Below are 26,060 nucleotides of genomic sequence, written 5' to 3' on the forward strand. Positions count from 1 at the left end.
ATTCCGATCGATTCATTTCATCCTTTTTTTCTATTCTTCTTCTTCGTTTGTTTTTTTTTCTTGCATGGAACCATAGAATTTTCATGTGATGTGAAATCATTATTTCCATGATGCTCATGATGATCATTCTTTTTGCTATTTTTTTCGAATGGTAGATGGGTGGTGATGATTTCTGTGTATGTTTGTGTTAGAGCTTCTTGGGTATTTTGGGTGATATTTTTTTTTTTTTTTTTTAAATGTCATTACAAACAGACATTTTGTTTGTGTTTCTGTTATAATAATAATGTATATATAAAAATGTATTGTAGATATTGACATGCTTGTTAATGTGTGTTTCATTTTGTTGGTTTATGTCTGCATTCGATTGATTTTTTTTTGTGGGAAGTGAAAAAAAAACAATTGCATCAACTGAATTGAGTGGAATCAATGTGAAACAGCTAGGAAAAGAAATGAATTCTTTGTCGGTCTGTGTTTTTTTCCTGGATTGTTTTCTCTCTCGCTCACTTTTTACAAACCTTTGTTCGTATATAATAATTAGCTATAGTTTGTTTAAATTGAAAATTTTTATTGTCATTATTAATGATTGAAATTTCTGTTGTTGTTTCCAAAAAAAAAAAAAAAAAAAAAAAAAAAAAAAAAAAAAAACACACACACACACATTTTCCAACACAAAAAAAAATGTAACAAACAAACAAATGATGACAAAATGAAAATGATGATTACTGAGTAAAAGAACCAAAGAAGAAAACATTTTTTTTCAGTTCTTTTCCTATTTATCAATGCGTTTTGTATATATGTTTTGGTTGACACGTGTCAAATTCAAATTTTCACATTGTTATTTTCTCAAACATTCAACATGGATAAAACACGTGGATCTCATATACAACACTGTTACACAAACCAGAATAAATTTATTTGTACATTATTCAATGTTTTTGATCCAAACTAACTAAACCGTTTTCGTATCTATATATATATATAGATTATAAAGATTATTTTGTTGTTGTTGAAGCTCAATGCTAGATAACTTTTAAATTAACTCGCACACACACACGATTCATGAAGATGATTCTGAAATGAATGAACCCTGGAAAAAGATGTTGATACCAGGACTGCCAAATTATCTATTGTTCACTATATAATGTCCAAAAAAAAAAGATATTAATTGAAGAATTAATCTTTTTTTCCACTATCTATTTTGATGTTCATGTTCATGTTCGTATGTGTGTGTGTGTGTTTGCACGAATTTCATTTATTTTTTTTTCTGGCTGGACCGGATACCATCGCTGATCCGAGTAGATTTTCGTATTTTATCTATTTTTTCCGTTTTTTTAGCATTTTGAATTAAAAAAAAAAATAGATTGATGATGTTGATGACTATGGTATTGTTGTTTAACAGGGTCATATTCGATTTTCAAAAATAAAAAGAAAAACAAAAACAAACAATCTACAAATAGAATAAAGAACAGATGGACAAGTTAGTCTAAATCCGATTAAATTTGGCTTAACATCATCAACAGTGTCAGTAGACACAGGATTAAGCAATAACTGTATATAGATGACAAATTAGTTCAATGTAGCATTTGCAATATGGATATTTCAACTATTACATTGGATGCTTCTGTCTGTGTGTGTGTGTATGTTGAATATATACAATTTATTATTATCTTTAGTTGCAATAATTTATTAACATCTTGTGCTGTTTATATGTGGCCAATGGCCAAATGTCATCATTATCATATATCTTAATTACAGCCATCATTTTCGATTATTACCGTTTTATTTTTTTCTCTCTCTCTCTCTTCCTGGTTTTTCCACACACATTTATCATCTAATCAATGAAATGATGATGGTGTGTGGTAGGTAGAAAATTTTAAATTTAAATTCAATTTGAATGATGATGATGAAAAATGAATTAACATCATCATCATCATTATCTATCGTATTGATTTAGAATTCTGAATGTAGCGAGATGGAAAAAAAATTTATTCAACCAGCCGAATAAGAAAAAAAAACCAACGTTTCGTTCATTTCGTGAATCGTTTCTTTATGGTTATTCATTGATAATTAATGAACTTTTTTTTTCGCAAAGGGTGGTGGACAGACAGGATGAAATTTTCAGGAACTTTCATTTCATTTTTAATCATGTTTGTGTTACACTTTTACAGAAGAATTTTCTTTATTATAAACCATTCATTTCAGTTGATGATCTTTATATTGTCCGCTGTCTCTTTTCTGTTTTTTTTTTTGGTTGATGATATCTTAATCCTATACGGAACGGCAGTATATTACGTGTGTTTGTGCTTAACTTGTCTGTATGTCTTTTACTTGAATGAAAGTTTTTTCTTCTTCTACGCAAAGAAATTGATAATTAATTATTAATTATACATTTTTTTTCAAGAACCAAAAAAAAAAAAAAAAATGAACCTTGTTTGCCGGGCCATTTGCACACACCTTGAATCTTTTTCTTCTTTTTTTTGACGCTTCTTATTTGGCTTCACTTTATATGAATTGTATTGAATGAATGAATGAATGAACAATCTTGGAAAACTTTTTCTTCGTCTTCAATTTTATGAATATAGAATACAGTTTTTTTTCCGCTTGAATAATTGACGAGATGTTTTTTTTAGTGTTAAACTTTTTTCTGCTCTCTTTTGCCCGTTTTTTCTTACCAAAGAAAATTGTGTGTATGTGTGTATGATCAAATTCGTATGCACATATAATAAACCTGTCATATTCCTGTTTTTCTTTTTGCATTAGAAATTGAATGAACTGACTTCTGATTATGAAATGAAATGAAACTTGAAATGTGAAATAGCAAAAAAAAAATTATTAACTTAAATAATTGTTATTATATAATTGAAGCGCGAAAAATAAAATTCAAACCATCCTCTTCAAACCTATGTTGTTTATGTGTAATATAAGATCTACAATCTTCAGATGATTGGTCAATAATTTATTCGACAAATAGAATGAAAAATAGGAAAATAAATTCAAAAAACAAGTTGAATGAATATCGTTTTTTTCTACTGCACTTCTTTATTCCACTGTCCATTTATTGGCTACCTTAAAGTTGTTAATTTAACCACCAATACGATAATTTTCTTAACGAAATTATCTTATTTCATGTTTATGTCTTTTTTTTCGCAATCACATTTCACATAATAAGATGGAGAAAATTGTTATGATTTTTTTCTTTGCTTTAAAAATTTTAAACTGAAGGTAACCAAAAAATAAAAAAATAAAATTTTTTATTCGTTGAAATAAGGTGTGTGAAAAGGTAAAGATAAAATGATAGTTCTCATCATTTATGATCATTTGTCTGGTCGGTTAACTCTATAACCGGATTGGCTAATTATATTAATCATTTTTGACCATACGAATGTGTGAGTTCCAGGAGTTTGTTTTTTTTCTTGTTGTTGTTGTTGTTGTTCGCCTCATTATGATTTATTCAAGTTGAATGAGGTGATTTTTGATTTTGATTTTCAATCATCATCATCATCATCATTACCAAAATGTTTTTAGTTTAGTCATCTACAGACAGACGAATTATCCATTTATTAAATTAAAGAAAAAAAAATATATATAAGGTATGGTCAAAGTTCATGTGGTGAGAGATATTAATATTAATAATAATTATTCATCTCAACCTTTCATCGCCATTCCATCATTAATAATAATTATTATTATCCATAATTTAGATTGTAATTATCATTTCAAATTGTTGCTATTAGTCAACCGAATCAACCAACAACAACAACAACAAATGTTCTGTCCTTGATCGGGTCATACCAACAACCATAGCAATGTTGAGGAAGGTCAAATTGAACATTCAAACAATATACATACATCATCTTTATTGTACTTTTTTTTCTCCTACTTCTCACACATTCATTATGTATTGTGTGATGTGAAACAACAACAACAACAACAAAATTATGAAATTCCATTCTGACGATGATAATAATAATAATGAATATATTCAGACAAATACCGGTTGAATGATTCAATATCCAATAGGATTTGCTTTGTTTTTTTTTATATAATCGGATTTTCTCCAATTTTACAGTTGTTGAAAATTCTCACTTTTTTGAAACTCTATTTTCATCATCATTATAATTATTTTAATGAAATTGAAAAAAAGAATGTTCCATTGTTCCTCATAATGATGAGGACGTTGATTTTGAACAAAAAAAATCATCCAGTTAGCTTAGATTTGACAAATTTTTTTTTGTTGTTCACCAATCAAATAGTGTTGAATCTTTTTTTGTAAATGAAATTAGTAATCATGTACCCTGTTTTTTTGTTGTTGTCGTTCAAAAAGCAATACTTGTCTTGATTTTTTTTTATTAACAATTCGATGTATACATGGGAATGTCTATATGATGATGATGGTACAAATGGACAATTTATGTTCACAATCTTCTTGTTTGTTTGTTTGTTTGTTGATGTTAAGGAATTTTTCGTTTTCTTCGTTAAGCAGACATTTGTTGTTTATGACTATAGTAATTTTTTTTTATCCTGAATAAGAAAAAAGACCAAGTCAATGTTGATGTGTATGTGTGTTCTCACCATCAATCGACAGATGTTTGATGAAGACAAAAAAAAAACAAAGTTAGGATATACATTGCCAACATGATCATTATTTTGTCCATCGACAAAATTCAATTTGTTCGTTTAAATGTTTTTCTGGCTATGATCTTCATAGAACAACAACAACAACAACAGAAATCCAATACCGGGATTGACTTGAAATCATTCTATTCATCGATCCAAATCAAATGATCAAACATACTGTTGTAACCACTTTTATGAATGATACTTGTATGTATGTTATAGCTTACTAACTTGACATGGTGAGAAAAAAAAACAATAAATAAAACAAGTATATACAAAAATTGTCATAAATGAACAACAAATGCCATTCGATTTACGCTAAATACTTGAAATGATAATAATAATAACGATATAATACAATAAATTAATGTCAAAAAAAAATTACCACCCTCCACTCGATTTATTCAAGAAGATGATACAGTAAACTTTTTTCTTTATATATTCGCGAGTATCATTTTTAACTCTCAAGCACACACACATGGTTTCGATTCATTTTTATTTACACTTCAACGACTATGGTTACCGAATGAACCGATAATTTGTGGCCTGGATATGTTTGTTTGTTAATTCATATTGAAAAAAAACCACATAACGGTTTTTTTTCTCTCAATGTATTTTGATAGATTTATAATTGAATTTTTTTTTGTTTCGTTGTTGTTTAGTTCATTTAAACCAGTGAGTTTTTTTTTTTGTCTTTTGACTGTTTTCTATTTCAGCTGGTTCATGTTATATGATACGATAAGATATACAAATGTATTGTTTAGTTTATAACAAAAAAAAGTTTTCGTTTTTTTTTGAAATCTCAGATTCCATAAAAATGTCTATTGTTTATGTTGTTTAAGAGTTACTATTCTATCGATCTATTTTACTCTCAGTTATTTTAATGGAATTTTTTTTTCTCATTTTCATTTTACAGATGCTAATCTAACGCTAACAACATCGGCCATATTGAATCTAACTTCGTTACATAATCCTCATGTTAATCTACATTCACACAATCATCATCATCATCATCATCATCAACTAAATCATCAACATAATTCGTCAATAACAAATTCATCATCCACTACGACAATAAAAGCAATAATTGAAGATGATGAATCTAGTTTGCCATTGTTGCCTTTAGAATCATCACATCCGTCTTTAGGAATCGGATCATCTACATCATCTTCCTCTTCGTCATCAACATCATCATTTGATCATACAATCCATCCGGATAAGAATAATCCAAAAGGTTTACGTTTTGAAGAGGAACCGGCAGATTCCTATATTGTACGAAGTAAATCGGCTATACTACGTTGTCGTACATTGAATGCATTGAACGCTTGGTTTACGTGCAATAGTGGTATGTTTTATTTATTTGTCTCTAAAGAGTTATTTGAAATTTAAAATTAATTTCCGTTTTCATGCCAATTTTTTTCAAACTGTCAATCGGTTCAATCGATTTGCCTTTAGGTGATGAACGTCGTATTCAAAGTAATCAGAAAATTTCCAACTATGTTGATCCACAGACCGGTATTCGTTTGGTAAGTTTGTTTCGTTTCGATTTTTTTTTTCATTTCTTTCTTCATTATTGTTCAATTTTGATCTTTTTTTTCAATTTATATTTGAATTTTTGAATTAAGCCCGTAGGGTTAGTAATATAGTTGTCATAAGACAAATATAGTTACATCCTCATGCTCAAATGAATGATATTATATAATGCATTCCTTCAATCATCGATTACTATTACGGTTGAGTGCATTCAATGTAGTATTATTTCATGGAGACAAAAATTGTCATCATCACCATGGTGGTTACAAACGATGATGATGATGATGAGGATTTTGATGATGATAGAATCAAATGTTGTTAACAGGATTTTCTCAAACACACTGAGGAGGGTATACAAAATTTACACATTTTTTTTTGTTTCACTCTTTGTTTTCAACATGGTTCCGATTGGGTTGACTTGAATTCAATCTAGTGGAAATAGATGTTTGTATATATACTATACACATCACATCTATCCACGATATGCCTAAATACATCACATACAGTCATCAGAAAAAAAACAAATCGAGTCGTGTCTTTTTCGTCATTTCAATTATTTTATCAAAAAAAAAAAAAAAAAACTAACACATACACTATAGATTCGGATCATCTAAATCGTATAGCACTATGTATAAAAAAGTTTCCGAAACAAAAAGACAATCGATGCGTATAAAACATAAATGTAAAAAAAACCCAAACAATTCAGAATAGAATTTAGCCCAAAACTGGATACGAATCAAACGCTTCGTTGACTTGAACTAGTTATTTCAATTTTTTTTTTGGAGGGGTGTGTGCTACTATAGCTTGAAATGTTCTCTTTCTTTTTTAAAAAAACTGTCATTTAAGAATCGTCAAGAATTCTGATATGAGCAGAATGGTTGTCTTTCCATTTACCAATGATGTATTATGATGATCTTAAGAATTAAAATTATACATACAGTCCGAATATAGAAATTCTTGTTTTCATAATAATGCTCACTTTTGCTATTAGTTGATAAATGAAAAAAAAAATTCTCTCTTTCTTCATTTTTAAATTTGAATTTATCATCACCATCAGGCCATGAGCAATTGAATTCATATTTTGTTTTGGTTATTCTTTTTTTTTTGTTTTTGTTTTGTTTTTATTTTCATTTCTATTCAAACGATTCTTTGAGTTCTTATGGTTTCATGATAATTTCTGATATGAGAACCGCGTGTGTTCTGTGTGTGTGTTCTGTGTGTGTGTGTGTATAAATGTGAAAAAATGTGTTTGTTTTGAATGGTGAATGAATGATAAGAAAAGAGAATTTTATTTGCCATCTTGGTGTTGATGGAAAAACGGGGGAGAAAAAAAAGAAGAAAAAGTATGAATGGATGAATGAATGAATGTTTATATTCCTTAGTAAAATGAAAATTGAAAACAATTGTCAGCATACAATTTATCTTTTTTTTTCTGTTGTTTTGAAAAAAACGCATTTCCAAAGTGACGCCATGGCTCCCATTTTTTTTCCCCATTTGTTAGATCTGTTGTGTCTATTGTGTTTGTGTTTGTGTTTGTTCATGCACAAATGCTCAACGAATGCAGAATACGATAAAAAAAAATACAGAATAACCGTATCAGATTCACGATTGATCTAAATTCAATTTGTATTATTCATTTCGAATTTATATCGGGAAAATCTTCTTTTCAAAATAAAAATATAATATTGAATCCAAAAAAAAAAAAATATCATCCATTTGATGTGTATGGGTATAAGGTATGTAAGGATCATTTAAATACATATTGGAATGGAAAAATGGAAATGTTCCTTATTTTTCCATATGAATTGCTCTCATTTCACATTTTAATTCAATATAAATTCAGTTTTGAATTTATTTTTCTCCATTTTTTTCAAAATTTACCAAACAAAACAATAGTTTAGCTCACACACGCAATGCCCAAGTATTATTCTGTTTAAAATGATTCCTACGATTCACATCCATCAATTTCATCTATTCAGGTCTGAATACAAAAAAAAAAAAAAAAATACATGGAATGGATCATAATCTATCATTGGATGTCAAAATTTTTCAAGATGACCAGAACAACAACGAAAAAAAAAATTGAGTTGTTCTTTTTCTTTCTTGTTTTTATTACAGTTCCCCGAAAATATTTTGTTGTTCGAACCACACAAATATTTTTGTTCATTTTTTTTCATAATTTTCATTCATTCAGACATTCTTTATGTGGCATTTTTATGACATACGAAAATAATTCTTGTGGTTTGTTCCATCAATGTCATCATCATCATCATCATAAAATATATATTCTCTACATTGAATCTATCAGATTAAAATTTGTATAAGACGACAATTGTCAAATGAAAGACTTTTCTTTCTCTTTGTTCATTTTTATTGTCGATCGTCATATTGTATGTGTATCGGTTGGTGTTTTTATTGTGAACAGAATTTTCATAAATGTTTGGTGCAAATATTTGTAAAAAAAAGTTCAATCATTGTGTGTACTAACCGTTCTTTTGTTGGCAATGTCCACCACCACCACCACCGCCATCATTTTTTTCAATTTAAAATCTTTTTTTTTGAATTTTCATATTGCAAAAAAAAAATTGAAATGTTTATGAGCCACGAAATCGAGACCATTGTACAAGTGATGTTTATTTACATTTTTTTCCTCTCAACAAGAATTGAATTCATTTCAATTTAATTTCAAGTTGGAATCACATTTTTTTTCTACTTACTATAGACGATCGAATTTGAAATCGAAATATAAAAAATAATAACAAGTGAAAAATTCTTCAAGAATTCTATTTTTTACTTTTTCTTCTTCATTCAATTTTTTTTTCTCTCTTCATATATAATAGATTGAAATCGATTTGGAAATTACCCGAAGCGACGTTGAAGAGCATACCAATTCTGGCTATACGAATCCGTATCAATGTTGGTGTACCGCATATGGTGGACATCATCAAATTATGAGCCGTAAAGCATCCGTTTCATTTGCTTGTAAGTTAAAAATGAAATTTTCTTACTTTTCCCTTTTCTTTCTATTTTTTTCTCACTGATTCTTCACTTTCATATATATATATATATCTATTGGGAATAATTTCCATGGTTTTTTTTTGGGTATCAATTTTTTCCAGAATGTTATGTGTGTGTCCTATTATCGGTTTTTTTATGCGGAAATGTTTTTTTTTTCTCAACTGTTTTTCTCATATATGTTATATTAATACTTTGCATGTGGATTTAAATGGATGCTAAATTAATTTAAAACAATCATAATCAAAACATACAATACACACACACGAATACCGTAAAAAAACCGATTTTGATTGCTCAGATTTATTATTGTCATTATTTACTCAGATTTTTTTTGTGTGTGTTTTGTTTTCATCGTAGTCATTTAGTTCATTTCCGAGACTAATTTCATCATTACACATTCTGTCAATTGCAGGCTCATTGTTTAGATTTTTGTTTTTGCATGGCCTTTTTCATTTATTCCGTTTAGAATGATGATGATGGTATTGGTGGTGGTGGTGGTATTGTCAGCGATACGCGAAATGTCGTTAAGGTTTTTTCTTTATTATTATTATTATTTTTTTGTAACAAATTGATTTGTTTTTATCGAAACCAAATTTTTTTTCATGATAAAAAGAATCGAATGAATAGACAAAAAAAAATCAGTTACTTGAATATAAAAAAAAGAGGATGGAATAAAATCGAATAATGTTTGGTTGATTTTTTTCCCGTTTTATATATATATATACAGTGTACACTCGGTATTTTAGTTGTATTAATTCTGGGCGAGGTTTTCAATAATGAATAAATGAAGGAATGAATGAAATCCAAAAGAAAAAAAAACTTTTATAATTCAAATATAAGTCATATTGTCATAAAAATTCATTCAATTTCGATACAAATATTGGCTATATTTTTTCACTTTGTTTGATTGTCATTGATCTTTTCAATTGTTTGAATATATGTGTTTGGTTGGTTGGTTGGTGGCGAAAATTCAATCGAACCACAAATATCACGCAATCTAAACACAACAAAAAAAAACCGATAGGGCCGTAACTTTTTTTTTTGTATATAACTTGTATTATTCAATATTATGGAACAAATATTCTCTATTGTACACATTTACATTTGTTCATTTCTTGTTTTGGAATATTTTTGTCTTTTTTTTCTGTTTTTGTTTGTTTCCATTATATCTGATTGTGTGAACATTGATTATTTTTATTTCTATTCGGTTACAAATAATAATAATAATAATAACTACGCCACCATGGTACAATATTTAATGAATTGTCAATCTATTTGATTCATAAATATATATAAAAAATGTATTAATCAAATATATTCATCAATATCAAAATCAATGATCAAAATGATTTACGTTTCAGTATTTTTTTTTTTTTAGTTGTATCAAATAGAACACAGGAAACACGATTACAAGATTTTCAAATTGGTTGTTGAGTTGTTTTTTTTTTTGTTGTTGACAAACTTTCTCTTCATTTTCATATTCTTGACAAACTCGTTGTACATATTCATTTCTAGAATAATTGTATTGTAGTGAACAAAGTGAATGTTAAAGACGAAAAAAAATTTGGAACATTCAAGCGTAAAGAAAGCGGACAATGATCATCGATCATTTGTGTATATGTCATCACATCATCATCATCATCATCAGATATAATAATTTGTGTATACAGAAGAAATTGTAACTATAGCCAATTGCTACTTGGTATAGAGCACACACATCTCTACATTCGCTACGTAAATTGTTCATTGAAATCGGTGACATACACACACACACACACACAAATAACCGTTTTTTTTTTGTTCACCACTCCCCACATATATCTTCTATATGTATGTGTGCTCTAAATTCAATTACATTTTACACAGTTAAGCATTGATCATCATCATCATTATTGCCAATGATGAGCCCGGAATTTTTCACGAATATTGTATTAGAAGAACGACGACCATCACCACTATTATCATCACCATTTTCTATCGCCATCATCATGGTGGCCATGTACGCTAGTATAGCAAACCAATATAAAGAATCAAGAGTTCGGTTACCAGAAATAAATGGAGACCGTTTGCATGAGATTAATGTATGTGAGTTTGTATGGCAGCCATAGTGATAATAATCGAGCAAAAAAAAAAAAAAATGAAAAGCAAAAACAACCAGCTAGATAAGACACACATTCATATCTGATATATATATGCTATTGTTATAATAATATCGGACGATCCAAGTTTTTTTTTCACCAAATCGGTCCATTCGGTCAGTGATTTTTTTTTCATTTTTTTTCTTCCAAAACGTATGGCCATTTCGTTTTATTTAATGATTACACACACACACACACACACCCACAAACACACTAACAAAAAAAAACGAAATCATTGCACCATAGTTTTATTTTTGTTTGATATTATTATTCGATTATTATGTTGATGATTACAATGATGATTATGATGTTCGGTTTGTGTGTGTGTGTGTGTGTGTGTGTGTGTGTATATTTGTCCTCACCACTTTATAACTAGTGAATACTCACTTTAACGATAGAAAAATGACCAATTATTATCTGATTGTTCATTTCTGTATTTTTTCCAAAAAAAAAAAAAAATGAAATTTGGGCGTTACTGTCTACTGTATATGTTTAAACAACAGTTAGTAACTAAAACATGAACGTGTTCCATTTAGAAAATATTTTTTTTCATCTTGCAATTTGCCACCGAATTTCACATACAAATAGGAAGAAATGTTCATTGTCATAATCGAAAAAAATGTATTATATTAATGTCAAATGACAATGATAAAATTGTCCTAAAATGTTTCATTGATCGATAATTATCGATTAATCGATTATTATTATTTGTAGCAGCAATGAAAATTCTACTATCCATCCTTCATCTTCAAAAAAAAAAAAAAAAACTGAACAACAAAATATAATTAGTCTTTGGGTAATGTGAATATATATTTTGAGGGACTATGAAACAATCTAAATCGTTTTCGATAGATTATCCTCGTTATCCATGATAATTTCAATTCATTTAGATTTCATTTTCAGTAGAATTTGGCCAAATAACACAAAAACAATGGATTCTATTTCTGTTTGTTTGTTTGTTTATTTGTTTGTATGTCGGTCGTTCGGTCGACAATGGCCATTTATCATCATTTTTAACGTTGTTGTGTCATTGAATTGTTGTTGTTTTTTTTTTGTTTTCGTGAATTGAATACAAAATTTTTTTTTTCATTTGATCTCTGGGTGTTGATTCTCATATCTAAAGAAAACTAAAAAGACAGAATTTCATTCATTTTTTAATCATAACCATAGTATGAGAATTCTAGATGTTTTTTCTTTCTTCGTCTCTGATTCATGAAATGTGTGTTTGTATGTGAAAAAAATATGAATTTCATTTCGTTTCATTCATCAACAAGAAAAAGAGAAAAAAAAAGTCGAATGTAAACAAACTTATCGAAATACGATTCTCTCATTTCATCGATAAGAAGCTTAGCTCCTTTTTTTTCTCTTGAATTCAGCAAGCATTCTTTGTATTCAATTTAATAGGATTCGCGTTTGCTTCGTTTGTTTTGCCTGGAACCTTGAAGCGATTGTTTTTCTACACCTTTTTTTTATTTTACATTCGTAATTCTTTATTTTTATCTATTATATTGCACGCTATTTTTTCCATTTCCTTCTTATACTTGTTTCCGTTTTATTTTTTTACATTTTTGTTTGTTTGTTGATTTTTCATTTTTTATTAATATATTGTTTCTTTTTGTTTAATGTTTTATTTTTGTTTTTCATCCATTTCCTTGTTCCATGTTTTCGTTTCTGTCGTATGCTCGAAAATCATTCGTTTATATTTATGTGTCTGTATGTGTGTGTGTGCGTTTCATCGTTGGTGGTTTATTTGTTTTGTTTTTTATTTCTCTCACTATTTGTTTGGTTTGTTTGTCACAACTAAACCTGAACCTGAACCCCATTCGCGCCATCAAAAAAAAAAACGAAAAAAAAAACCGAAAAAAAGACTTAAAGAAACATTTTCATTTGGAACCAAAATCGGTTAGAATCGCATTAGATGATGGTAAATCATCCATACAATTCCGTTGCCAACCACCATTTGGTATACCTAAACCGATCGTATTTTGGATGCGTAACGATATGATCATATTGGAAAGTGAGCCAGAACATTCATCTTCTTCACAATCATTATCATCATCACCATCATCATCATCATCATTGAAATCTAGTCAAAAATCACAATTTTTAACTGAAAAATTTATACGAAGAAAAAAAAATTTTCCCGATAAAAAAGTGATAAGAAAAAAATTTATTTCAAATAATAAAACGATTACTAATTATAGTGGTAATGGTGGCCATCGTAAACGTATGGCAGAATCTGTGAATAATAATTACAATGATAATTACGATGAAGATGAAGACGATGAAATGGATGATGAAGATGATGATGACGACGATGATGATGATGAACTGGAATTCGATGCATCTAAACAACCGGAAAAAGAAATCGGTAGCGATGATAATGATGAAGATTCAATATTACCACATCATTTTGATTTAGCTGCTGGACATGTTTCAAATTCAAATAATAATAACATTCCAATCAATTATCATATGGCTGATGATTATTCACTTGTAATTAAACATGTTACAATGGATGATCATGCCAATTATACATGTGGTGTATATAATGTTGCCGGTGTAAGATTTACTCGACCAGCTACACTTACAGTATTTGGTAAATTATTTTTTTTTCAACCCCTTATTCATTCACTATTAATGTCCAAACAAACTAACAATATTTGTTAAATTCTAACATATGATTCTGGAAAATTTATTTGATTCCCTCGATTTCAATTAACAATTTTTAAATTTTAATTTCATTGATTCTTTATTCATATTTTAATTTAAATTCCATTTTTCATCTTTTTTGTCCCGAAAAAATAGTGAATGGTGAATGGTCCAATTGGGGTAGTTGGTCACCATGTCAATTGGCACCCGGATTAACAGCACAAGGATTGAAATGTGGTATCGGTACACAAAAACGTGTTCGCCATTGTAGTAATCCTACACCAGTTAATAATGGTCAATTTTGTCCCGGTGAATCGGTTCAGGTTACTGAATGTACAATTCTTTGTCCACCAATCGATGGTTTCTGGTCACCATGGTCACAATGGTCAATTTGTTCACATGAATGTACACAGGTAGAAAAAAAAATTAAATTAAAATTATCATTTTTTCTCATCATTGTAATCAATTATTCACTAGGTTCGAAGAAGAATCTGTAATAATCCAATTCCAGAATATGGTGGACACGATTGTTTTGGTTCAGATTTTTTGATAAAAAATTGTACAGGTGGTCTATGTCGTAAGAATTTCGGTAAGTTTTATTCTATTTCTTAAACATACAATATATACACAAACAAACATAGATCAAATTAGCTTATCTATAATATCGATCCATTTGAATGCTTATGATCTATGAGTCATTCATGATGATGACAATGATGTTACTATCATCATCATTCATAATCACTCATCCGTTCCATTTCATTCCTATACAGCGTATAGCTATTTTTGCTTACTGAGAAAAAAAATGAAAAGTTAGGATGTTTTCTTTTTTTTTCTTTGTTCACCATTTCAGGGGAAATATAGTTTTGACTTTCCATTAAAGCCATTTCGTACTAAGTTTGTGATGTGTGTTTCACATAAAATCTTTTTTGTACAATGCCATTTGCGTGGTTGACTTCTATTCATTCATTTATTCTTATGATGATGATGTTGATGATGATGATGGAATTGACCTCCCCCTGTTCATTCACAAAAATAAAAAAGGCAAGAACAAAAGACGCCCAAGCCATCCCAAATTGAAGAGGATTGGAATTGTCGGAAGCCAAATTTTCAACATCATCATCATCATCATTCTCGTTTTCATTCTAGCCATTTGAATGCCATTTCCGGTTTTTTGGAATTAGACCCAATTTCCGATTTATCAAAGATTTTTTCTCTATTCATTTTTTTCTCTGGTCAGACAAAAGAAAAAACTTTTGTCAAAATGAAAAAGAATAATTTTTTCTTTCTTTCTCTTTTAACATTTCAATTTTTTATTTTTACCAATCCGCTTTGGTCGAATAATTTAGTGACAGATTGATTATTATTCTAGAAAACGAATAATATGGCGTTGAATGAAGTTTTTTGGATTGAAAAAATAAAATTGAAAAAAGAAACTTTCAAGATTCGACAAGTAAAAATACTGAATGTTTTGAAAATTCTGAAATTTTTTTTTCAATCTTTTAAAGATGAAATCAACCTTACTCCAGTGTGTGTTCTGTGTTAAGTAAAAAACGAATAGGAAATCCATTAGTTTTGGATCGTTAAAACATTGCGAAAAGAGAGAGAGAGAGAGAGAGAGAGAGAGAAAGAGAGCTGTCATTCCACTTTCAGAACCATCAATGAATTTTGTTTTATAGCTAGTCGCGCGCGCTTCTCATTTACCCCATACTCAGCAGCACCCACACAAATACACACAAAGAGAGAGAGAGAGAGAGAGAATCCATGGTACATAGAATTAAATCAAATCAAATGTTTGTAAGTTGATCGAGAGTTGAGATGCTTGCTTTTTTCATAAGTATGATGATGATGATAAGTGTAATGACCGAATATTCCGATGAGTTGGTTTTTTTTCCTCAACATACCACCACTATATATGCGCCATCAGTTGCCATTTCATGACACGAGTATTTGTCCACGAAACATTAAAATAGTGATAAAAGATTCTTTTTTTGATTTTCTCTCTTTTTGATTCTTTACGGCCACATCTAAATGGGAGAAACAAGAAAAATAAAACCAAAAAAAAAAAAAAAAAAAAAAACAACCACCAATGAGAATGTGGAATATATTTTGGATTCATCCAATCAAAAAAAAAAAAAAAAAAAATAATAATGTCTATGTAACCATTACATCACCCATCTACATCATTGTTTGTTGTCCGTTTGTTTTTGTTTTGTTGCTTGTCATCACTATGATGAAAATGAAAATAGCAATGATAGAAAAAAACAACTGGAACGATTTGACTTGTCATTGTTTTTTTATGATTGTAAACTGACAATAATTCTTCTTAGTCGTAAGGATGTTTTGTGTATGTTTAATAACAAACATATAGCACGCGTTTACTGACTAGATTCAATTAAAGAAATTGAAATTGTCGATCTCTTTTTTCTGGTTGCGATTTTCTTTTCATTTCATTTAGTTTCATTTGTTTCATCTGGAGAAATTTACGATGGTTTTTTTTTGTTCAGTTCTCCTTTCCCTGTATTTCTTTTGATCGTTTCATATATTTAATTCATTTGAATCTTCTTTGATGATTCATACATATTCACCAGTTTATTTTATTATCATCACAAATGATGTGATGTGCAAGTGGCTAGAAAATTTTTTTTTTATTATTATTACAATTGTCATTTCCCATTCTGATTTTCAATGACAATTTTGCCCTATAGCAGTTTACTGTTTTTCATCACCGTTTTTATGATCATGATATACGGTTTTGGATGTTTTCTCGAATAAAATATCGTTTGTTTCATATCATTTCAGAAGTAACGATTACAATTTTTATTATCCTGTTTTGGCTGTTGTTCCACGATTAATCCAGTCATTGACGATAATTTCACATGAAATTTGTCACATGTTTTACATTGATAATAATCAACCGTTTGCATAGACAATTTTCGAATTTTTTTTTATATAGCCATCCGAATGATGAATCATTCGGAATTTCTCTCACTCTGTGTTCCTTATTGAATGTTAATCAATCTATGAAGTTGATTTAGCGTGATAATGTCGAATGAAAATGTAGATTCTGATGTTTGAAATTATTTCATTGACTTTATTGTTCTTTTTCTTCATCAATTCTTTGAAATGAGATTCTGATTTTTTTTTTAACATTTGCTTTGTGGTATGAAGATGATGATGATGATGTTATTTCATTGTGCATCCATCATTCAATATTCTGGAACAAAAATAGCAATCAAGTAAAAACGACAATAACAATGATTCACGATGGAACGATACGCTCAATCAAGCTTGTCATCATCATGTCGTTTTCGTTGTTATCATCAATGTCAATTCTTTAGATGAAGATAATGAAATTATAACGAGAGAGAAAAAGAGAGAGAGATGTGCAATCACAATTTTACGATTTACGATTGAAACGAACAAATTTAACCAAACGATTCGGAATAATGATATGAGCCCCAAGTAATATTATATAGAGAGAAAGAGAATGATAGAAATTTTATGAAGGAGGATTCAGTCGATTATTCATTGTTTGTGTATATGTTGATGCGTATTTCAATCTCCTTCTCTTTATTCATTCAACTAAAGCGAATCAAGCCATTGTCGTGTATTTATGGTTAGCATAGAATTGAATAAATTGATAATATAATCAAATTAACTTTTTTTTCCTACTCGATTCGATTGCATTGTATTGCTACTTTTATGTTTGTGAATGTATGTGATTGAATTTGATGGATGTTTAAAAAATCATTTTCAAAATCATTATTGATAATATATATATAGATTCTACAATCGATTTTTCTTGTCTAGAACCACCATTTTAACTTGGATAATAATGATGACATTAAAATTAAATTTAAATTCAACAAAGAAATTTAACAGAAAAATCAAGTCATTTTTTGTTCTCTTTATTCTCTCTTTCTCCCTCGCCCGAGTCGAAATTAAAGATCCATCTCAAATTTCTTACAAAGAAATAAATAATCATCATTCTTTTTATTTAACGTTTCTTAGCCAACTAAATGATGAATGAAACAAATCATGAATGAATCGGAATCAAAATCGGGAACAAAAACAAATCCTTTCCATTTATAGATCATTTATTTTGGAACACAATTTTTACAAACACATGAGTTAGATTATATATCAACTTGAATGTGTATGAAAAGATTATATACGAAACAAAAATTTCGAACAAAAAATAAATAAACAAACAAACGAAATGTTTGTGATGATGATGATGATGATGATGATGAAATGTGTTTGTCTATGTATGTTTGTTCATTCATTCAATTCTTCATGTGCACGAATTTGATGGAAAAATTTTCATTCTACCATCATCATCATCATCATCATCATCATCCAAATACAAAAGCAAACAAAACTCAGTAGCGGTGATGAGAGATGATGGTGTGTGTGTGTGTGTGTGTGTGGATCAAATAAAAAGGAAAGCAAAAATCCATGTATCAAATTTCAACCTATCTTTCTTTTTTTTTTCTTTTCTTTCACAAAAGCTTTTTGTGTAATTTCAAGGAACAACACTCATGCAGATAAATCCTAATCATCATCAATGTGTGTGTGTGTAAAAATTTTTTGTCCAAAGTGGACCAAATGTTTTCATGTTGTCCACAAAAACATATTTACATGGATGAAAATAATAACTTGTACCCTTGAGACCACCAATACCACTAGTAACGACAACAAAACTAAAAATCACAGAATTCATTTGTTTTCTATTATTTTTAGTTTTTTTTTTAGAAAAGTTTTGATTGACATGTTTATATTTGAAACTAGGAAAAACAAACAAACATGAATGGGTTACTCGTTATGTGAAAACCGAAAACAATTTCATAGATTCAAATATTTAAACATTAAACATCATCATCATCATAAAACGATACCATCATGTAACAATTTTCATCTCAATATTATATCTATCAAATAAATATACAAAACCTTTTTCCCCGGAGAGAGAAAGAGAGTGTGTGAAAGAGAATCATCTCATATAACAAGTGTATTTTGATTACAAGAAAATTGTGTGGTAAAACGGTAAACGTTGCCCATTCGTTGTTGTCAGAGACTTTTACATTTTTTTTACCTTATCATAACACCATCCAATAACCAAAACGAAAACGGTATACATCAGATTTTTTCAATTCGATGTTTCATAATAATAATAATAATAATAATGAAACATGAATGATGACAACAACAGAAAAGATGGAATATATAACATTCATATAAATACCGAAAAATAAAAGAACAATGTATTTGTGAGAATTGAATCGGTAAGCATCTGTGTCTGTTTTTTTTTGGGGGGATGAATGAGAAGAAGCAGAAAAAAAATCTCATCATCAACATCACGCGACAATTCCAATTCTCAACCTAGCATGGCGCCTTGGTTGTATTGTTTTTTCTACCATTCTCTTTTGTTATTTTTTTTTCATTTCTTTCAATTCTTTTCTCTCTCTCTGTCTCTCACATAATGTTCACCATATTGGATGAGAAGACAAAGCAAAAAAAAAATTGTTCAGCTTCATTATTATTCTGCAATCGAAATCGCACTGCTGTTGTGATCACCATTTTTTTCTTTTTATTTTTTTTTGTCCATGTCTGGTGACAACACGTTTTTTTTCGCTCTTCATAACACAATGGTACAGAAAAAAAATCAGAATAAAAAACAATCAAATTCTTGTGATATGGAACGAAATAGACGAGAAAAAACTAAATTATTATTTTAAACCGAATTTGTTATTTTTGTTTGGACTTTCCGCGTTCATACGAATTGAAATATTTGATTTACCTTTTTCGATATTTCTTGTTGGTTTGGTTGTCTGGTTTTTATCTTGTCTATTGAGACAGATTGTCAATTATAATTACGACGATTTACGAATGCTATAATAGCTTGTGTGTTTCAACATTGTAATAGGATTCTCTCTCACTTTTTTTTGTAAATTTTTTATTGACAAAAGTTAGCTTGTCATTGTCAATCTTTTAGCCAATTAAATGTGACACTTTTTAACTTATTTTTTGAAACGTTAATTAACTCTTTTTTTTTATTTTTTGTTTACATTCACTCAGATCCAACCAATTTTATCCAGCCAATCGGATCGCCCACAACTACTCTACAACAGTCAAATGATCAAATATATTTTATAATAATATTCATATTGATTCTGATCATATTAACTTTTGTCATCTATATTGTTTTAAAATTTCAACTTCATCGACGACGTCATGGTGCCAAATCAACAGCTTCACCTTTCAATCATCATTCATGGTTGAATGGTGGTACCGATTCGGATCATCTTTCTCATGGAAGTTTAGGTCCAATAGATCCTGAAGATTCTCTTGTACCGCAAACTTCTTTGACACCAACATTACTATTGTTACAACAACAGGATGGCCGATTTTATAATAAAGCTGTCAAACCCAGTGGAAATTATAATCATTATCCGATGGAACCAATTTTATCCAAACAACAACAATCGGCATCAGCTACTCCACAAAAAATGATGCTTGTATCTCGACTAAATCAATCGAATCAACAAAATGGCATGTTGGATCATTTTCTGATGCAACCAGGTTCCGGTTCGAGTTTGCAATCAACTCCATTGCATCCGAAAGGTCATCCATTACCAACGATTCCTCGTGATGATGATAGCGTCAGTTTTCGAAGTGGTGGATCGAGCGCGAATCGTTATGAAGAACCGCAATTTCATCATTCACTTGTCCAACCAATTTCCGGTGTCCGAAAATCAGTTAAAAAAGGCTCACCACATTCATCTAACGGTGGCAATGCTGGCACTAATAGTAGTAGTGGATCAGCCAACACTGCCCTCACTACTACCGCTAATGATATGAGTCAAAATGAATCCGAGCCAGATTATGCCGAACCAATTATAAATGAATTCGAACAAACAACTAATATTCGACCTCCTTCGTTGACTACAGCGCCTCCTATTTCACCATCACCACAAAAAAATCTCCGTTATTCTTCGGAAGAATCTTCAGGTTGTTCGGATGGTTCGAATAACATTGGCTCTCTTTGTGGCCGACATGAGAAATTTCTTAAAATCAATCACGAATTAACTCGGTATGGACATTATTCTTCATTACCAAACCTTGGTGTGTGTTTATATTTGCCACCCGAATTCCTCATTCTAACATCAAGCATGTCCGGTAATCATTCTATGAATCGAGCAACCGATGAATCAAATGGTGATTTATACATTCGTTATGGTATCGATACTCGTGCTCGATATCCTGGGCTATGTTCCTTAAGCTCAGTGATCACTTTAAATTTATCGAAACAACATCAGCATTATATTGATCTTAATCGTCCAGCTATACTCTCTTTTCGTCATTGTCTTTCATTTCCCAATCACCAACAACCTATTGATATGGCATCTCGAAAGAATTTAGTAATCATGTGGCAAAATCAACAAGAACACCAACACTCATCTAAATCATCATCCAAATGGATTGAATTGATCCGTTTGGATGACCAACAAGATCCTAATTGCTATGCATACCTGGATTCGAATCATGTTTATCTAGTTACTCGATTATTGGGCCGATTCATGTTTTGTTATAAACATGATTTTTCTCAATATGGTTCAACATCCACGACTGCTGATTCAAATCTCGAATTACCATCTACATTTGGTTCGATTGGCCGATCTGCATCAAAAAGTGCAGAATCTTCAGTGATTTCTAAAATGGTCAATTTTTCCATCACCATTGAACAATGTAGTCAAACTGAACATTTAATCAAATGTTTTGTATACGACAATTTACCCGCTTCTGTTTTAATGTTCCAGAATGATCAATTACCATCATTAAATTCATCTTCAGAGTCTACAGTGATGAATGGCCAAAATAAGCTTGTCCAAGTACTTATTGGGCGTATGTCCAATCCTTTAATAACAACAGCATATAATTCTTCTACTAAAATTTCCTTGCCGCCAAATCGCAGTTCAGCCCTTTGTTTTGAACTTATTCAACAAGCTAATTCTACTCCTTCACATTCTCGTATTCCAAATATTGGTTCTAATCCACGCATGGAAATTCCTTTGGAACATCTTTGCTCTTTAGGGCCTAATTCAATGCTCCATTGTTCTTTTATGGTGCCGAATGTCAGAAATACGAACATTTTAATCATGGATAATGACGAAAATTTAGTTGATGATAATGATGATGATCAAGAACAAGATTCTGACGATGATATCGATTTGCAAGATTCTTATGATTCAGTTGATGATTCGAGTTTTTCTCCTACTTACGAAAATAAACCTACACGGCCGTACTCACGCAGAAAAAAATCATTATTGAAAAAGAATTATAGAAATTTGAATTATGAAATAAAAGTGTGGCAACAAAAACCCGAAACACGTAAACGTTTGCATCATCATCATTCGAATACATTAACATTGAATTATCTTAATATGAGGCCATTACATCGTCTACCGTCTAGCGATAGTGCTCAGCAATATTTTTATCATGAAGAATCTTGCCGTTTATTTGGCGATTCTGAATTAGAACTAAGACGATCCATGGCTGAACGTCTAGATCTTTCTTTATACGGCAACGATCTTAGTCCATGGAAAGAATGGGCAATGGCAATGTTGATGATATCCCGTGATAATAGCCATCATGGTTGGCTCACATATTTTGAACGACAACCATCACCAAGTATTCAATTAATGGAACTTTGGGAATCAAAAACCATAACAGAATTGATGATCGCCATGGTTGATGACAAAATTGGACGACGATCACATCGAAAACGGAATAACAACAAACAATCATCCATACTAATGTCAACGAACCCTATGAAAATGAAAGAATTATTCTTCTCGAAATTGTTACATCAAATACAAACAACTATTGGTGGTAGCTCTGATCTTGTTGATTTGATTCTTGGCCACAAGTTTTGATCCATACTTTTTATTTATTATCAATTTTCAATTTTTTTAATCTCATTCAACATTTCTTTCACATCTTATTAACGAACAAAAAAACACTTTTGGAAAAATTATAATTCAATTGAACAAATCATATAAATGTAAGCAATTTTTTTCAACAAGTGCCTACCCCAAATCATTCAAGTGTCCTAGTTAGCAATTTGAAAAATTTGTTTATACACTATCCAATGGAACACCATCCAAAGAAACATGACAATAAGAGCTTCGACTATTTAAAAAGAAGCAAAGAAGAAAAATCCGTTTTATTATCCATTCACAAACAATTCTAATGATTAATGCCCTTATTATTATTGATTGATTGATTGATTGATGTGCATTGATAATAACTTTTTACACTGTTTTTTTTCAATTTACTTTTTTTTAATTATTTAATTTTTTTTCCTGTAAATATGAAAAAGATTTACTAATTTGAAAAGATGAATAAAAACATTGATTTATATATTGAAAATTCTTTTTTTAAAAAAAAACATTGATAAAAAGTATTATTTTGTGAAATAATTATCACTTGTGATTAATATTCATCATAACCGGGCAATGGAAATGATCGGGCAAACTGTTCGACTTCAGCTCTCAATTCAGCTATTTGTTGCTGGAATTCTTCTGTTTTCAATGTTGCCATGAAATCTTTCAACAATTTTCCAGGCGCTGCTTTCGTAATTTTTTTGGCAAGTTTTACGCCTATGAAAGTAACAGAAAATTTGTTAAATAAAACCGATTGAAATTAAATTAAACATTCATATAACATTTACCTCGATCGATGAACTCGACTACTTTGATCATATCTTCCTTCGTTTAATCCTCTTGTAGTCAATGCAGGAGTTCCTAAACGAATTCCTCCTGGATTTAAGGCAGATTTATCACCGGGAACAGTATTTTTGTTGCAAGCAATTTCAATGTCTTCTAAAACTTTTTCAGCACGTGCACCATTGACGCCAAGTGGACGGAGATCGACACAGACCAAATGATTATCGGTACCACCGGTAGTAATTGTATATCCTTTAGCAATCAATTGTTCTGCTAATTTTGCAGCATTTTTCACAACCTGTTGTTGATATTCTTTGAATTCTGGTGTCATGGCTTGTTTCATGGCAGTTGCAATGCCTGCAATAGCATTCTGATGTGGGCCACCTTGTAACCCAGGGAAAACTGTTTGATTGACACGGTCTTCCAAATCATACATGATCTTTTCTCCTTTTTTCGTAACAGAACGAACACCTTTACGATAAAAAATTACTGCTGCACGAGGCCCTCGAAGTGTTTTATGAGTGGTTGTCGTAACAACATCGGCATATAGGAATGGAGATGGAGCGAATCCAGTTGCAACTAGACCACTAACATGGGCCATGTCGGCCATCAAATAAGCATCTACTGAATTGGCTATCTTACGGAAACGTTCATAATCCAAATGTCTTGGATAACAACTGATTCCAGCAATAATTAATTTTGGACGGAATAATTTAGCGGTAATTTCCAATTGATCATAATCAATCAAACCAGTGACAGGACTAATTCGATATGGCATCGATTCAAAAAATAATGATGTACAGGATATTTTCTTCTTATCCGTTTGAAATCCATGGGTAAGATGACCACCATCAGGCAAATCCAAGCCCATAAGACGACCTCCATGTCCGGCTAATGCAGTTAAAGCAGCTAAATTTGCCGGTGAACCCGAATATGGCTGTACATTGACACCCCATTCTTCAGGGTTACAATTGTAAGCTTCGAGCGCACGTTTCTGGGCTAACAATTCAATTTCATCAATATGTTCATTACCACCATAATATCTGTTTGGAATTAATTTTTTTTAATGGAAATTAAAAACAATAATTGAGAAAATTACCTTGCACCAGGATAGCCTTCAGCATATTTATTATGTAGACATGTACTCAATGCATGCAGGACGCCAACGCTTGTAATATTTTCCGAAGCAATCATCTCCAGACCACGTTTTTGACGATCCTTTTCTTTTTTGACAATATCATACAATTCGGGATCACCTTCATCTAATGTTTGCCATAAAATTCCTTTTCCCTTAGTTACGGTGGTTGACATTGTTGAAGAGCTATGAAACGGTTTACGCGAAAAATTGTTTGAATATAAAACTATTGGAGTTGATGATGATGAGTACGAAAATGAACACGACAAGTTTGATGTACAAATCGAAGATGAAAGCAAAGCTTGATTACAACTATTGGTGGATGAAACTAAGCGAGCTACAAGATGTTGCAGTCTAAAACGAGATGAGGACATCGAAATGGTGATAGAGAAAGCGAGAAAAAATCAGGAGATAATTTCAACAGTGAGTGTATGAGCATATGATTGAAAAAAGGGCCAGTTTTTCTCGACATGGAATGACCAACCTAATTGAAATTATAAAATTGAAATAAATATTGTCAGCAAGAAGAATGACTGGTTTTTATTTAATCCATGATCACATTCATGGTGACACGAATTTCAAAAAAATGGTGATAAAAAGTTGAAAAAATTGTAATGGTAATGAAAGAAAGTAAAAATAAAATTTATACCAATGATGATGATCGGTAGCTGAGTGATTTGATTTTGAGTAATTGATAGCGCCTTTTTCTAATCACGCACGCTTGCCATTATCATCAAATGCATAGGAAAAAATAACATCATCATTTGGCCACCATTCATTCACACAACAGTAATGAAAGATAAAAATCTTATATAAATTTTTCCAAATAAATAGAACTGAAACTTGGAAAAAAAATCGGATCACAACAATATATTAAACCGAACACAATGACCGGTTTGAATCTTGAATTGAATTTTTCAACGGTGGACAAAAACAACACATGTTACATCATTCAAATAGAACGTGATGAATGGAAACCAAAATTTTGCAACGGAAATCCACTGGGGATTTTTTTTTACAATCATCCATGAATCGATAATTTCAAAGACAAAATATAATGATTAACGTACATTGGTACAAGGTATCATGAGATTTTCAATTATATTCTATCAGTAAACTAATATAAACATTGGCCAGATATAAGAGCAATATGAGACCAGATAATCATCATCATCATCATTTAAATTTATAAGAATATCAATCAAAAATGAATCACGATGCTGCCATATGCGTGAT

The 26,060-nt window shown here is 30.2% G+C and overlaps 2 protein-coding genes across 8 annotated transcripts in view; one reads left to right on the plus strand and one right to left on the minus strand.

Moving 5' to 3' along the window:
* LOC124492796 (uncharacterized) overlaps positions 1-23,393 on the plus strand; it is a 37,749-nt gene extending 14,356 nt beyond the window's left edge. Inside the window, exons 1-8 of one of the 7 annotated variants that reach the window (XM_075735500.1) lie at positions 4,904-5,037; positions 5,534-5,962; positions 6,073-6,143; positions 8,991-9,132; positions 13,174-13,905; positions 14,115-14,371; positions 14,436-14,547; positions 20,040-23,393. In XM_075735500.1, the coding sequence (XP_075591615.1) occupies positions 9,102-9,132; positions 13,174-13,905; positions 14,115-14,371; positions 14,436-14,547; positions 20,040-22,897 (3,990 nt within the window). In that variant the 5' untranslated portion in view covers positions 4,904-5,037; positions 5,534-5,962; positions 6,073-6,143; positions 8,991-9,101 and the 3' untranslated portion in view covers positions 22,898-23,393. Of the gene's footprint in view, positions 1-4,903; positions 5,038-5,098; positions 5,371-5,533; positions 5,963-6,072; positions 6,144-8,990; positions 9,133-13,173; positions 13,906-14,114; positions 14,372-14,435; positions 14,548-20,039 lie in introns of those variants that run through there. The other 6 variants (XM_075735499.1, XM_075735501.1, XM_075735498.1 and 3 more) reach the window with 6 other exon arrangements.
* On the minus strand, positions 23,284-25,978 carry Shmt (serine hydroxymethyl transferase). The gene is given in 5 exon segments (XM_047055857.2): positions 23,284-23,623; positions 23,695-23,731; positions 23,733-24,732; positions 24,789-25,308; positions 25,474-25,978. Coding segments are annotated over 4 exon segments (1,614 nt in total). The 5' UTR covers positions 25,199-25,308; positions 25,474-25,978; the 3' UTR covers positions 23,284-23,456.
* Positions 25,979-26,060: the final 82 nt, after the last annotated feature.

The sequence above is a fragment of the Dermatophagoides farinae genome, chromosome 2 (assembly GCF_024713945.1).
Source record: "Dermatophagoides farinae isolate YC_2012a chromosome 2, ASM2471394v1, whole genome shotgun sequence".
Lineage (NCBI taxonomy): Eukaryota > Metazoa > Arthropoda > Arachnida > Sarcoptiformes > Pyroglyphidae > Dermatophagoides > Dermatophagoides farinae.